At 47.5% G+C, this 15,704-nt stretch overlaps 1 protein-coding gene across 1 annotated transcript in view; it reads right to left on the bottom strand.

The window, feature by feature from the left end:
* Window positions 1-9,752, bottom strand: part of LOC144130500 (synaptogenesis protein syg-2-like) — a 133,593-nt gene extending 123,841 nt beyond the window's left edge. Inside the window, exon 1 of the mRNA XM_077664414.1 lies at window positions 9,631-9,752. Within this exon, the coding sequence (XP_077520540.1) occupies window positions 9,631-9,724 (94 nt within the window). The 5' untranslated portion in view covers window positions 9,725-9,752. The remainder of the gene's footprint in view (window positions 1-9,630) is intronic.
* Window positions 9,753-15,704: the final 5,952 nt, after the last annotated feature.

Genomic DNA, 15,704 nt, shown 5'->3' with positions numbered 1-15,704 from the left:
GTGGAGAAGGCTCCATTGTCCAGATGCCCTTAAGTCAGGGGGACGGCGTCACAGTGCATCACACATGTGTTGGAGCACGCGGATGTAAAACTCCTGATTTACCGTCTGCCCTTGCGGGATGAACTCGTGGTGTATAACACCTCTGGCATCGAAAAAAAGAAACTATCAGCATCGTCTTTGTTTTGGTCTTCTGTCGCCGCATCTTTCTCGACGCCGGAGAGCTTGTGGACTGCCATTCGGCGCTCTGCCTCTTTGTCTGAGGATCGTATTGAAAACACCATGCTTCGTCTTCAGCAATGGTGCTGTCGACGCATCCGTCTGCATTTTCCTTCCCTTGGAATCCATTCCGTTATTCCAGGGGATCACCTGACCATTGCATGCCCCACCTAACTCCATTTCTCCCCTTTATAAGATAACGCATATTTGCGCTGTAATTCACGCTGATATCTTCCCGTTACTTCCTGTCACAAAAAGGAAAGTATGGCAAGTGCGAGGAATGAGCACCTGGACGGTGGTTATCACTGGAACCATATATAACTATAGCACCTGGCGCCCCCATTGCGCAGAACGCAATGGGGGCGCCAGATGGCGCCACGTTCCCGTCAGTCAGCTACGTGCTCGCCTGCCGCGTCGGGACCAATCAGCGCTTACGTAGTGGTGCCCGCGGAAGCGGATCACGCTATGCTATAACTCTCTAGTATGGCGAGAGCGTAGGAATGCGCTACCAGAGGGGGTTGCCACGGAACTACCTTACGCCAGCGGGTAAACCTTCATAGCAAACAGGATCTACGGCATCGACGAGGAGGCTTACACTTCTTTTCCGGCAAAGCAGAGAAGAGGTCGTCATAGAGACGGAGTGGCCTTGCGAAAAAAAAAAAACAAAGAAGTCGTGCGGAAGCTAGGGAGGATATAAGCAGTACACATAGAACTACTGAGAGTTATAACTCCATGATGTTAGCTCATGACATCCCTCGACGTAGAGCTCAGATGAAACGGAGGAAGAGTAAACATAAGGTAATCCATAACAGGCGGGCACTGCGGGACTAGATTGCGCTGTTTTCCGGCCGGAATTATTTGTTGTGTCCAGATTATTTGTTGTGTCCACGGAAGGGTTATTTGACGGCGGTCGGCGTCAGACACTGGAGCTATCTTTGTATTGGTCCTGAGTGAAACCAAGGCTGAGGCACAGCACAGCGTCGCAACGCGTTCTTTCTTTGTTTTTTTTTAAACATGCTTCTCGGTTTCTCGGTGGGTGTGTGACCGACAGAAAGGAGATAGGTTCCCGGTCTATGTTTGTGCGGCAAGAGTAGGTTCTGAAAGCAAGCTTTGCCTTCGTAGAGCTACCGTGTTACGCTTAAAAAAACGCAAGCTAAAGCATAGTGACTTAAGGGGCGACGTCCTGACTCAGAACGCACGTTACTATTATATGCAGTGGAGTTCTATTCGAGGATTTTGGCCTTTTTTTAGGGATTTTGCAGTCTAAAATTGGGCCTAAAGTGAAACTTCAATTAGTTTTCAGAGAATATTAAGAAGACAATTCTTTTTTTTTTTCGTTGACGTCGTTACAAACTGGCTCAATAAATTACTGCCGTTATGCACGACATCAATGGTGCTGTCGACGATTGGGTTGTTTGCCGAACAGCACAGGAACGAAAAGAAGGCGGTGCCATCTCGCGTCTCTGCACTCGTCTTTACGATAGGCTAAAGTACAGCCCTGTCACCAATCAGTTATATGCGATACGTTGCGCTGGCGACCTTAATCGCAAGCTGATGGCTCAGAGGTTCCGTTGTGAGATTTACAGAGCATCGCGAACTTAACTTTACAACTTTTTTTTTCAAGCTTACCAAGGTTAGAACGTCTATTTATACGACGAACCGCGACCTATTTGAGAGTAAATAATATTCATTTTGAGCTTGACATTCATGTCAGTTTGAGTTGAGTTGTAAAGGTACAAAATACGTGTTCTAGCTAGTCGTTTACATGTTTGTTCCCTTTACCTTCATTAAGAAGTGCATTCTGGTTGAACAAATCTTGAAACTCGATTCGTAACAAATTTTTATTTTAACACGTAGCGTCAGGTGACGATGGCGGCCAATCGTCCGGGCTGAAATATGCGAAAAGCAAACTCGAGCACATTTAACGAGTGGACTTCGAAAAGTCATGCACCTTGGCATTTATTAGTCCAAACGAAGAGCAAATATTAACGAAAAAAAAATGCTATAAAGTAACGCAGAAAAAAATGAAGATTTCCAAACTGTAGCACGGAAAATGTGCCTGAAATATGGATTCTTTTGTGTTTTAAAGTTTAAGTAAAGAAATTTTAGGTTATGGCATGGATCACCACTGGTTCCAAGAAAAAGTTGAAAAAAGAACTCAACATTTCAAAATCTCTATTTTTTTTTCTGCAGCATCGTAGGTTAACCAGATATTTTAATTATGTGGATTCTAAATTATATAAACATCGAAGTGAAATAATTTGGTGTCTACAATGTGATTGAATGGCATATAAATGATTCATAAACAAGGTTTTCGCCTAAACAGGATCACTGCAGTAACATTTTCATGAAGTGTGTAGTCATACAATGACAGTTTTTTCACTCTGCGAACTCTTGAAAAAAAAAACTGCAAGATCCTTATCCGTGATGATTATACCGTAACATTTTGGAATTTCCTCTCTTTAATTGTCATATTCTAATTGGTAGTCACATCTTCAGGAATTATAATATACCTCCGCTTCTGCATATATTCCGGCGGGCACATAATATTCAGGAAAATACTTGTGAAAAGATCTCCGGTGCAACTGGACAAAAAAAAGCAAGCGAATATAAGTCCATGTATCTATTCGGCACAATTTAATCGCGAAACTTGAAGCCGCTTGCAACCTGTGCGATTGTCGCCTCCGCCTTGCTCATCAGCGAACGTGTTCGTACAAAGTCTTTTGTTTCAAGCGAGTTCTTTCACTGCGAATTCAGTCGTACGGATAGCGTTAACTGCGTTGAGCCTCGGGTTCCCCAGAGAGCGCAGACGACCGTAAACCTTATTTAAACTTCATTTCCTTTCATAGCAAGCGCTCAGCTGTGCCAAGAACGAGGATTTTAGGGTTTGGTATTATGAAATGTAACGTCTCTAAGCGACTCAGGCTATGACGCCGTAGTGGAGGGCTCCGGAAACTTCGACTACCTGGGGATCTTTAACGAGCTCTGATATTGCACAGCACACGGACCCCTAGCAGTTCGCCCCCATCGAAATGTCACCGCCGCGACCGGGATCGAACGCGTGTCTTTCGGGTCAGCAGCCAAGCGCCAAAACGCCTGAGCCACCGAGGCGGCTTCGAACGAGGATTTTATTCAACTGTACATGAGCTGGACGTTGTCGAGCGTGAAATGCATTGAGCTTCCATTCTGAGAAAATATAAGGCGAGCATCGTCCAGAAACCGCAACGAAACTGAGAGCGAACATGAATCCGAACTTGAAACGAAACTTATCCGGAGTATTCGGAAACTTCGGATAAGTTTCCATAGCTTTAAATGGGATTCGAACCATAGCCCTAAATAAGATTCGAACAAGCGAGGGCCGAAACAGAACATTTACGTTTCCCGATGCTCCAGAGCACTCGGCCATTACCGCAACCTCTCGCGCTGTGCGTTTGAAATGTCTTCGTCAGCTTTCAACCGTTCGTTCTGCGCCGCGAATGTTTTCTAAGGCCGCTAAAGATCACGCGAGCTGTGTGGCGCTTCAAACAGCGAAAGTAGCGAAAGACGCTGAGTAATAATTGGTTTTCTGGGGAAAGGAAATGGCGCAGTATCTGTCTCATATATCTTTGGACACCTGAACCGCGCCGTAAGGGAAGGGATAAAGGAGGGAGTGAAAGAAGAAAGGAAGAATAGGTGCCGTAGTGGAGGGCTCCAGAATAATTTCGACCACCTGGGGATCTTTAACGTGCACTGACATCGCACAGCACACGGGCGCCTTAGCGTTTTTCCTGCATAAAAACGCAGCCGCCGCGGTCGGGTTCGAACCCGGGAACTCCGGATCAGTAGTCGAGCGCCCTAACCACTGAGCCACCGCGGTGGGAAGACGCTGAGTGCAATGTGCAATACTCGCACGGAAATGGGAAGTGGCTACCTGCCGCGGTGGCTCAGTGGTTATGGAGCTCGGCTACTGATCTTTAGTACCCAAGTTCGAACCCGACCGCCGCGGCCGCGTTTCGATGGAGGCGAAACGCAAAAGGCACCCGTGTGCTGTGCGATGTCAGTGCACGTTAAAGATCCCCAGGTGGCCGAAATAATTCCGGAGCCCTCCACTATACGGCACCTCTTTCTTCCTTTCTTCTCTTAGTCCCTCCTTTATCCCTTCTCTTACGGCGCGGTTAAGGTGTCCACCGACATATGTGAGACAGATACTGCGGCGTTTCCTTCCCCCAAAAAACCAATTTTCTGAAAGCTGCGAATGAAGCCGATCGCGCTGGGTAGCTAGGAAAAGAGACTGATGGGGGAGGCTCCTATAACTCGAAGAGTAGAAGCGGGCGGAGGAAAAGGCACATAATAATAATAATAATTGGTTTTTGGGGAAAGGAAATGGCGCAGTATCTGTCTCATATATCGTTGGACACCTGAACCGCGCCGTAAGGGATGGGATAAAGGAGGGAGTGAAAGAAGAAAGGAAGAAGAGGTGCCGTAGTGGAGGGCTCCGGAATAATTTCTACCACCTGGGGATCTTTAACGTGCACTGACATCGCACAGCACACGGGCACTTTAGCGTTTTTCCTCCATAAAAACGCAGCCGCCGCGGTCGGGTTCGAACCCGGGAACTCCGGATCAGTAGTCGAGCGCCCTAACCACTGAGCCACCGCGGCGGGTCAAGGAAAAGGCACATTAAAATTAGTTTTGAGTAAATGAAAGGTTACCCGCCGCGGTGACTCGGTGGTTAAAGCGTTAAGCTACACATTTGGAGTTCCCGGGTTCGAGCCCGACCTCGGCGGCTGCGTTTTTATGGAGGCAAAACGCTAAGGCACCCGTGTGCTGTGCGATGTCACTGCACGTTAAAGATCTTCAGGTGGTCGCAACTATACCGGATCCCTCCACTAAGGCACCTCTTTCTCACTTTCTTCTTTCACTCCCTCCTTTATAACTTCCCCTATGGCGCGGTTCAGGTGTCCAACGATATATGAGACAGATACTGCGCCATTTACTTTCCCCAAAAACCAATTATTATTAGTAAATTAAAGGCTGAGTAAGTGTGCCTCACTTCTCGTGGACAACAAAACTGCAGGTGCCGTAGTGGAGGGCTCCGGAATAATGTCGACCACCGGGGGATCTTTAACGCGCAAAGACATCGCACAGCACACGGGCGCCTTTTTGCGCTTCGCCTCCATCGAAACGTGATCGCCGCGGCAGCAGCCAAGGTACCTGTCTATTACCAGAATGAGACTGCCACCATCTATGAGTTGTCCTGGAGTGCACTCTGCCTTACCTGCAATGCATTTCATGCTTTCGTATCTGCTCTCGACGACGAGATATACTATATTTTTTCCACTCTAAACTTATTGCCGTCATGATTACATACATCAATAACAGAGCCCGTATTTATGCTCTCAGCCAATTACCTTTACCTGTCATATTTCTCCTCTGAGTGTTCGTGCAGGAAATATCTAGCGCGCACTCTCGAACGCATTGCTCTGCGATGGTAAGCACGGTTTGAAGCGTTATTCAGGCCCGTGTGTGTGACACTTCATTTCGCATTTTCTTATTGAAACGAATATGACCTAGAGATGTTCCAGGTGTGGAAATTAAGGACATTTGCCATCCGCGGTGTCTAGGGAGGTAGTGTGAGCAAACAGTGCCACAGTTACGCACCTTTACTGCAAAAAAAAGGTTGGTGGGGAAGGGGGGGGGGGGGGGGGACTGCTGTTTTCACAGTTAGCGCACGGGTATAACTGGTGAAGTAAAAGTGTAAGGAAGTACATCAGTGCCACCGACAGCGTTCCAACGAAAGAAAAGTTAGTGCTGCGCTACGAAGTCATTTGCGGTGCCCTGTAACGACACGGCGGCTGCAACCATGCTCAGCTCAGTGCGGAACCAACGGATACGCTGAGACCAAAAGTCCCAGTGATACTCCGGCATCAGCAACAGGAGAGGGAAGGGGGGGGGGGGGGGGGGCGACAGCCCATTTTCGGCGCGCAAAGTCACTAGCGCCGCTTGCATCAGAGTCAATTTTGAACGGCGAAATTGGTCTTTAGAGGCGCTCGCCCGTCTTCGGGGCGTACATGGAACCCCGAGAAAAGCAAACGAACGGTGCAGGCTGGTGGCAGCCAACGAGGCTTTGGCATGCATCGTTGCTTTCAAGGATGCCTTTTCGCGGGAGCGTATAAGGACACTGTCGGCGTCGTTACGCTTTCTGCAAGCCTAACTTTCTGAATATTGAGAAAGTAAGCTATAGTGAATGCAAAAAATATATATATGCAGTTGACACAAATTAGGATGAACAGCCCGCTTCCTTCGATTTGTTATCGTTTCGACAGCGGAGCTAAGTTAGAATAAAGCAGCGCCGAAGCACGCTGTTCGCATCTGCTGAAGCCGCTCGACATTTCGACGGGTCTCCGCTAAGGTTGTTATGATCTTTTCACGGACGTGTCAAAAGCATGTTTGTGGAGCTTGCATGCGCACAATCTACCCCCCCCCCCCCCCCCTCTATTTACTCAAATGGAAAATTCGAGACGTGAAAAACCATTTTATTTCAGAGCGATTCGCTTTCGTTAAAACCGATCCTAGTATCGTCATGAACGCGAAACGAAAATGTCCATGAAGGGAAACACGGCGCAGAATTTCGGATCATATACGTCTAAATACCGTATAGAGAACAGACACGCGATGCGCTGCTTCTGTCAGCTAGCTGCTGTGTACTCAACTGCCGTTGCCTCATTTTGAGAAGCAGGGGAATAATGTCAACGTCCAAAGATCGTCTTTCCCGGTCAGCGGTTTTCCATCGAGTGTCATCACCACTGCCAGCATTTTCCGGCAATACCTCAGATTTTGAAAGAAGTCCGGACGTTTCAACTTATTGTGTTTTTTTTATTTAACCTAAAACCACTGATTATGTACCTTGGAAAATATGGGAAAATGTAACCGACCATAATGGTGAACTAGCATTCAGAGCAATACAAGAAAGTAAAAGCTATATCACGGAGACGAAAAACTATTTCCGGAAACTGTCATGTCACTCCGTCTACGTCGACATAAAATATACCCGCAGTAAACGGCATTGGGTATTTATTCTCTTCTTGTCTCTGATGTCCATAAAAACCCTCTAGGCGCCTCAGAGGTCAATTCAAATTTAAAAAAAAAAATCAGCACACGTTTCTTTTTTTCTTTATCCTATACAGGTACGTAATGTTCTGTTCTTGTCTACTTCATTTAGCGATGCTACATTTTGGTCAAACTTAATTTCTTAGAAGTTAAGCTTTCGGCATGCCTTGATATCAGTAAGAACTGAGCCGTGGCCGAACACTTGACTTCTATCGTGAGTCCTTTTTCTTACCTTCGATTTGCAGTTACTCTCAACGCGGCAAAAAGCATCGTCATTGCCCTCAACTTTTACACTGCTACATTGCGACAAAGGATGGAGCGGCGCTGCCGAAATCTCTGGGCTGATTCTGGCTGAAACGCGATACCATTTATGGGCTCTGCGCGGGGCTTATGGAACGGCGAAACTGAAACTTCAGGGCTAAGAGAACAGCAGCGGCTCGTCAAGAAAGTTCTTCACGGACTTTAACTTTTGCGGCGGCTGGGGTGCGATTTCAAAGCCTCCAGGTCTCGCAAGGAAATGCCGAAAGGATGCGAGGGGCGTTGACCTTTCGTGCTGAGCGACGCTGCCACATTGAGCTGATTTTGTAAGCCGTCTTGTTCAGTGTCACCTTTCGTACTTATGCAATTCGTTTCGCGTTCGCTCAGTCTCGGCATGCATGCGCTAATTCAGGAGCATCTCTCTCTCTCTCTCTTTTTTAATTCTTTCATCTCTCCCTTCCGCTGCTATTTAGCCGCCTACGCCTTACCTTTCCTCTCAACCTCCTCCCCCTCGCTCGAGAGCTGCTTGCACCAAGGCAGCATGCTTGCTTTTGCATGCCGTAGCTTCCGATGTATTGCGACAACTTCAGCGCGGCGAATGCACGCCTTTTATTGGCACGCCTCTGAGAGCGACCTTCCAAGCCACTTCACCAGCTTCCTCCACATCGGCGTTCTCTCCAGACGTCACTCTCACCTGCACCTTCTATTACCCCGCCCAGGCACTCTTTCATCCTCCTTTTACTTTGATGCCGAGATGCAAACGTACGCCTAAAGCGCCCACAGTACGGCCACAAATGCAATTGCATTTAAAGGTGCGCCACGCCGCTTTCACAACACGTTCCTCGCCAACGAGTGCATGTGCAAACCAAGAACTGGTACGGCAGTATGTCGATTGTAACAACGAATGACACGGGCGACGACCCAGAAAGAACGCTCCGTGACCTGCAAAGCCGAGCTAAAAAAAAAAAAGAATGATAAGAATGTGCAGCTTGAAAAGACGCTTATGAAACAACCTCAGGTGACATGAAAACCAAAGCGAGTTTCAAAAAGAGCAAAGAAGTAGCTTCGGAAGCGCGTACGTATGATCCTAATAAAATAAAACACGCAGTAATAGAAGTATTCGTGCAATACTGCACAAGTTCCGAGAATACACTGACAGACCGCTTCAGAGGCGCTGTCGATCGCACACCTTTGTGAAGCACGGGTTGTGAGGACGATAGTTGCCAACGCTTTACGTAACCATGTGAACTCAATCACGCTCTCCGAGCGCAGTAGTAGAGGCTTGAGAATGTTTCTAAAGTGTTTCCACACTTTTTTTTCTTTTTAACGCGAACTACTCGTAATCACAACAGGTTACTAATGTCACTCCGACCTTCCTATCATTCGCTTTGTTGAAGTCGTATAAAGGAAGACTGTGTTGTTGCTCTTTACGACGAGGAATTAAACTGAAAAGTGTCCGCCTCCCAACATCTGTCTACAATCTTCAGGCAGTGAAATATAAATAATTGAGATAGGCCAAAGCCATATTATAAACAAAAACGTAGCATATGGACGGGGCGAAGAAGGGCGAAAACAGGACGGTTGCTACGGTTGCTTCTTCGTCCCGTCCATATGCTACGTTTTTGTTTATAATATGTCTGACCAACTGGCTCCTCAGTATACTCTGTTAAAGCCAAAGGCAGTCTTGAAACCTCCCCGAAAACAAAGCTGCGCGGACATAGAGCTATTAAAGCATGAATAATTCCACTGCAAAAAAAAACAAGAAAAAAATGAAGATATGCACGATGTCAGTATTTTCAAGCGCTCTACATGTAGTCCATGACAGGCTTCCAAAATTTCAAGTAAAAAAGGTAGAGCACGATCAGTTCGTGGAAAACAAATTTGTGCACACACAGATAATTTATTAGAGCATCAAAGACAGGACACGCAAAACTGGTTTAAACTCCAGCACAAATAAAGACCATCAATGTCAATATAATACTCATCGCATATGCAGGTGAACAACGGTGAACAACGAAAGGCGTCGAAGAGATTGTCAACAAAGTTTTCAACCACCCCGCGACTCACCTGCGCTGGCCACGAGAACCACCGCAAACGCCAACACCAGGCACTGTATCCACAGCCGGGGAAGCAACAACAATCCTTCACAATTTCCTCGCATGCCGACGCCGGCGGCAGCCGCAGAGGAGGTCTTCACACGAGCCACGGAGGAGCGATTCATCACGTCGAGCAGCGCGCGTCTTCGGGACGAGCAGAGCAGCCGAGGAGCTCACACGACGCACCCGCGACGGTCGGGGTCGGTCCCGACTCTGACTCGAAGCCGCGAGAGCCCCTCTAACCGCGGCCCGCGATCGATGATGAAAGCAGCCACCGGCGGCGGAGCACCTTGCGCCGGCCTGTCTTTCCGCGAGGGCGGCTCTTCACCTGACACAGGTGTCTGTGCGCTTTTACGGCAAAAAAGCACAGTCTATCAAACTAAGAAATCGTGCAGTGTCGTGCGAGCGAGAATTGTTATTTATTGTTGTTGTTGCTGTTGTTTGCCGTTACAGGTGTTGCTCTTTGCTGTCTTTGTTTCGTGAGAGCACACAAAATGCAGGAAAGCAAAAAGATAATGAAAGGCTAGAAACTGTTGCCGGAAAAAAACATACAAAGCCCTTCTGCTCGAAAAGAAAGTAGAAAGTCAGTGGAAAATCGGAAGTATCGAAAGCGTGAACACGAAAAATGAATGAATTAATGAGTAGACACATACATAAAAAGAGGAAACCCGCTAGGGAGGCACCTGAAAGACAGGAGTGCGGGTCTCATAGTATGTACGTATAACACGACACGTATGCCCCTGGCAAGCGTTCTTCATGAAAGAAAAAAAAAGAAGTTGAGCACGGTCTATTCGCTTGACAATACGCCCACAGTTCCTAGGTAAAAGAACATTAGACGACAATAAAGACGATGCTCTCGGGAAAGCACGCAGCCTAATTGAGGGAGGGGGCGAGTTGCTTTGCAAGTCTTTTAAACAAGAAACTACATTGTTAAACGTCATTATTTGCAAAAAACAAATAAATGGCTTTTGTTCGCTGCATCAGCCGGGCGTTGGGAAAGAAGCTGCATGTGCCGCAGTTTGCATGGCTGTAAGTTGGTACCCTTGGGAAAGTATTCTTCCTGGGCCGTCATCCATCTGCAGAACAGGAGTAAGGATGTTCTGATTTCAGTAACGAGCCAACCTATGTATAAGACTGGTAAAGTGTTCCCAGCTGTCCCCGGTACCCTGCCCCAGGCTGGAGCGCAGTTTGGCCAGTTCCAAATGAAGTGTTCGGTCATGGCGGGTTCTTGTCACGTGCAACGTACGTCATTCGGTTCGTCTTTAAATATTCTGGCGCGAAGACCAGGCGTTAAGGCGGTATTTGTAAGAAGGCGCCCAATCGCGGCCTTCTCTCCTCTGTTCAGGCCGGGTAGCACGGCCGGAACAAGAAGTTCCTCTGCCAGGGTCGCAGCTTCAGGGCGGAGGTGTAGGAGGACGCGTTGCGGCGGTCCTGCTTTATTCTCGTTATTATTTCGCTAGGATCGCTGTGTACTCGACGTGTACTCTCTGACGTGTACTCGAGGCTTCCGGCGGGGCTGTGCGGTAAGTCCCAGTTATAAAGAAGGGAAGAAAAAAAATGCACGCGCTTCACTGCGGGTTCGCTCATTAGCCGCGACGTAGTATTTTGCTCATGAGACAGAGTTCTTGCGACGCGATGAATGTGGTGTACGACTGGGTTGCACGTTGTCAGAGCATGCCGGTAACCGTATAATCCGCACGGAAGTCCGCGCAGATTTCCACGCGGTCCGGGCCTGTCCTGGAGCGGACGTGATCAAAAGCGTGGTCGGTGGCTGATTTGGTGGCGAGGAGTTTGAGGGCTGTGGTAGATAGGCGTGAGGAGTCCAGGCAGCTTGTGAAACTCTTCTGTGTGGTATAATTGTACGAGGCGTGCGCAGTCGGTGCACTGTGGTCGGGAGCTGAGTACGGTGGTGCACTGTCTGCATAGATCACTGTAATTTAAAGGTGCCAAAAACCACAGACACACCGTGCCTGTGCCAAAAACCACAAACGCACGCACGCGCGCGCGCGTGCGTGCGTGTGCGTGTGTGCGTGTGTGTGTGTGTGTGTGTGTGTGTGTGTGTGCGCGTGTGTGTGTGCGTGTGCGTGTGCGTGTGCGTGTGCGTGCGTGTGTGTGTGCGTGTGTGTGTGTGTGTGTGTGTGTGTGTGTGTGTGTGTGTGTGTGTGTGTGTGTGTGTGTGTTAAAATGATCATTAGAATTTGAATGAAATTCTAATGATCATTCTAACACACAATGAAGTTAGAATAATCAATTACAAACTAGCCCAACAAGAGGAGGAGGAGGAAGAGGAAAGACAGGGAGGTTAACCTGAAGAGGGGAACAACAACAACAACAACAACCTGAAGAATAACCGGTTTGTTACCCTGCACAGGGGAAGGGTGACGGAATACAAAAATGAAGAAGAAAGGAGAGTAGCAAGAAATTCAAGTCACCAAGCGTTGGTAAAGTCACAGCCTATCGTGCAGGCCAACAGGAGCCCAGCAATAATAATAATAATAATAATAATAATAATAATAATAATAATAATAATAATAATAATAATAATAATAATAATAATAATAATAATAATGATAATAATAGGTTTTTGGGGAGAGGAAATGGCGCAGTATCTGTCTCATATATCGTTGTACACCTGAACAGCGCCTTAAGGGAAGAGATAAGGGAGGGAGTGAAAGAAGAAAGGAAGAAGGCGGTGCCGTAGTGGAGGGCAAGAACTCCTCTTAATGTCTGTATAGATGACGAGGTGCTGGGAAGGGCCGATGTTCCGGAGGCAGTGGCTGCCACTGCCTTCGCTGCGTGGGCTGTCTGGCGCGCTGGGTTGGCTTGGCCAACGTTCGGTGGTGGGGCATCTTCTGTAAGTAAGGCGTTGCATGTCCACCGAGGGGGTGTGGTTGTGTGTGATGCGGCGTCTCCTAGATGAAATTGTGTATCGTCGAGGTCCATCAGTATTTTTCGCCCCGCATTTGCAGTGGAAAGGCGCATTCGCCGATTCCTGCCTGGACCTGATGCACTATGAACCGTAGCGTAGTGAAGGGAGGCCTGAAGTTCGGCCACGAAAAAATATACATCGTATTCGAAAGATTCTCCCCTGTCAGAGCACAGAAAATGGCAGCAGATGGTGTTGACCGAAATGGACTGAGGGGAATAAAATGGCCCCTGCTTCTTTAGCGAGCTCTAAATCACATTATTCAGAAAGTAGTTAAACTCGGAGATAACGTAGGAATCCTATGAGAGGTGGCACTTTGAGCCATGGAACGTTAAAACAAGCCGAACATTGTACGGTCTACAAATGCTGCAGAAGAAATTGCCCAGGAAATTGAGCAGTTTAGACGCTAGAAACATTGAGTTCGGGAACACCACGTTCCAGACATAGCGCGACCTTTTCAAAGTTTAGTACTTGTAGTTAATTTTATTGTGTTCGTTTTAAATTGGAAGCTGTGTTGTCATGTTTTTCACATGTGAAATCTTGTGAGTTCAAACAACACAAACGGAAGTCCGCAGCAAACCCAAAAATGGGATAATGGTCCACTCCCCATGCGGTTAGGTGCCGTTGACCACTTCACCTGGACGTCAGTTGGATGTAGAATCAGGTCTATAACTATGGCTGAGGCTTATGACCGAAAGAAGTTAGGACTTTTACCACTGGCAACACAAAGGTTCAAACTATCAATGGTGTCCACTAATTGACATCCGCTGCAATCGATGTTCGTGTCACCGCAGACAGAGTGATGGGCGTTAAAGTCACCACAAATACATCGTGGGGCTGAGCAGCAATCACAAAGCTCCCGCAAAACCCATCCAACACGTACACGGATACGACAGACAGACAGACTTCGAGAGCCGAGCTTGTCACAGCCGCTAGTTCAATGAAGTCCATACAAGATCAGTGACGTTGAAAGCACATGAAGGGGGGGGGGGGGGGGGGGGGGGGGGGTTCCTGGGGTATGTTAAGTTCGTCACTTCCGTCAGGAAAATAGTTTGTGCTATAGTTTTTATACGCAACATATCCTAATAAAGATCTGCCACTTGGCAAGCCTGCTTTCGAGAGGGCCAATACTGGAATACAGGTTTGTTTTGAAATCTTGTTAGTAATCTGAGCACAGTTCCACTGCATTATAAGGACACTTTTCGCCGATGTTGACCTCCGTGAGGTAAGACACGAGCCATAGTATAGGAGGAGAAAGTTCGCTATGAAACCCTTAATCCTTAAATCAGTATCCACATGCACACAGTCTCGGTAATTACATCTATAAGTTCCTCATCCCACTCCACCTAAATTCGGTACGGTAGCTTTGGGTGCCGGGACACATGGGCTGTCACTTAAATGAGGTTGCTGATTCCTTAGCAAGGACCTCTCTCTGCGGCCCAGTTATTGCTGTCCTGCCAACCTGTGCATATACAGATGCGGTGAGGTTTCGCAGCTGCACAATATTTCAGAAATTTGCTTCCTCGGCACTTACATCATCTCCCGAGTGCCAGCATTTTCATCTTTGGCGTAGCAAAGACTGGCGCTCACGCAGACTGGAGGTCTCTTTCACGCGTTTGCGTTGCCGGGTTTCACTGCTAAACTTCTACCTTCAGAGATCTGGTCAGGCGGTCTCCCCAATGTGCACATTTTGTGCCGAACCTGAGACAATAAATATCTTTCTGTTATTCTACAGCCGCTTCTCTTCTTTGAGGAGGCGCTCATTAAAAATTCCATTTCACCTGTTGGGTCTGCCTGTGTTCACTGCGGTTGTTATTTCGACTGGCACTCCTTTTCTTGGATGAAGCGACAGGAGTGTGCGCTCTGCTGCGCGAGATTCCATTCTAGAAACGCAGCGACTTCCGATTCCGTTTTTTTTTTTTTTGCTTTCCAGCCCCGTCAGTGCGAACTCGAAACATTGCATGCATTATATCCGAATTTGCGCATAAACGCCATTTTTCCGTATTCAATTTCGTAGTTAACAGGTCCCTTATCGTTCCGCTGTCCAATCTTTTCAGCAATAAGCTATTATTCATATTTACTTTTTTTTCCTCCAAACCCTTCTCTTTCCTGCAATTCACCACCTGTGTCTTGGCCACTCCCCAGTAGTACGTATGTGCCATCTTTATTTGAGGCAAACCAACCAACCAGCCTTAATCACTGACTTAATGAAAAGCACAAGTTGCCAAGTGGCATGTCCGGGACATGCGAGCGCACGATCTCAAACAAAACGCGCAAAATGAAGAGCAGACCCCCCTATTTCTTCCTTTCTGGTTTTGCGCAAATTATTACGCATTCCGTTGCGTCATGCAGTGGAACAGGCGCGCAACTCACCAGACGGAAACCACCAAAGTTGACAAAAAGGAGGGCCTATTTGCAAGCCTTGAAGTCGTAGGCAGCTCCACACCGTTTTCAGCGTTGATCCTTGGTGCAAAATTTAGAAACATGTCAAAATAATAATAATAATAATAATAATAATAATAATAATAATAATAATAATAATAATAATAATAATAATAATAATCATTGGTTTTGGGGGGACACATATCGGCGGACACCTGAATCGCACCGTAAGGGAAGGGATAAAGGAGGGAGTGAAAGAAGAAAGGAAGTAATAGGTGCCGTAGTGGAGGGCTCCGGAATAATTTCGACCACCTGGGGATCTTTAATGTGCACTGACATCGCACAGTACACGGGCGCCTTAGCGTTTTTCCTCCATAAAAACGCAGCCGCGCGGTCGGGTTCGAACCCGGGAACTCCGGATCAGTAGTCGAGCGCCCTAACCACTGAGCCATCGCGGCGGGTTTCATGTCAAAACCGTTGACATTGGAAATAACTGGGAGGCGAATATTTTGTGAACCCAAGAACGATTTTTGCAGGGCGCTCTGTGGTCGGAGTGAATGTAAGCACAACTTAGTAAGTAGGTTGCACTGCCCATTCCTTTTCAGGAACGCTATAAACAGCGTATAGCGCCTCCCAAGGCGACTCCGACTGCCTCCCAGTCGGCCTCGGGAGGAAGATTGGGTTCTCTTCCCTTCCGTGAGGTCGCGTTGAGAGCGCTCGAAAGCGAAACGGCAACA

Source organism: Amblyomma americanum, chromosome 4 (assembly GCF_052857255.1).
Source record: "Amblyomma americanum isolate KBUSLIRL-KWMA chromosome 4, ASM5285725v1, whole genome shotgun sequence".
Lineage (NCBI taxonomy): Eukaryota > Metazoa > Arthropoda > Arachnida > Ixodida > Ixodidae > Amblyomma > Amblyomma americanum.
The sequence above is the reverse complement of the archived record's forward strand: the minus strand, read 5'-3'. Positions and strand labels throughout refer to the sequence as shown.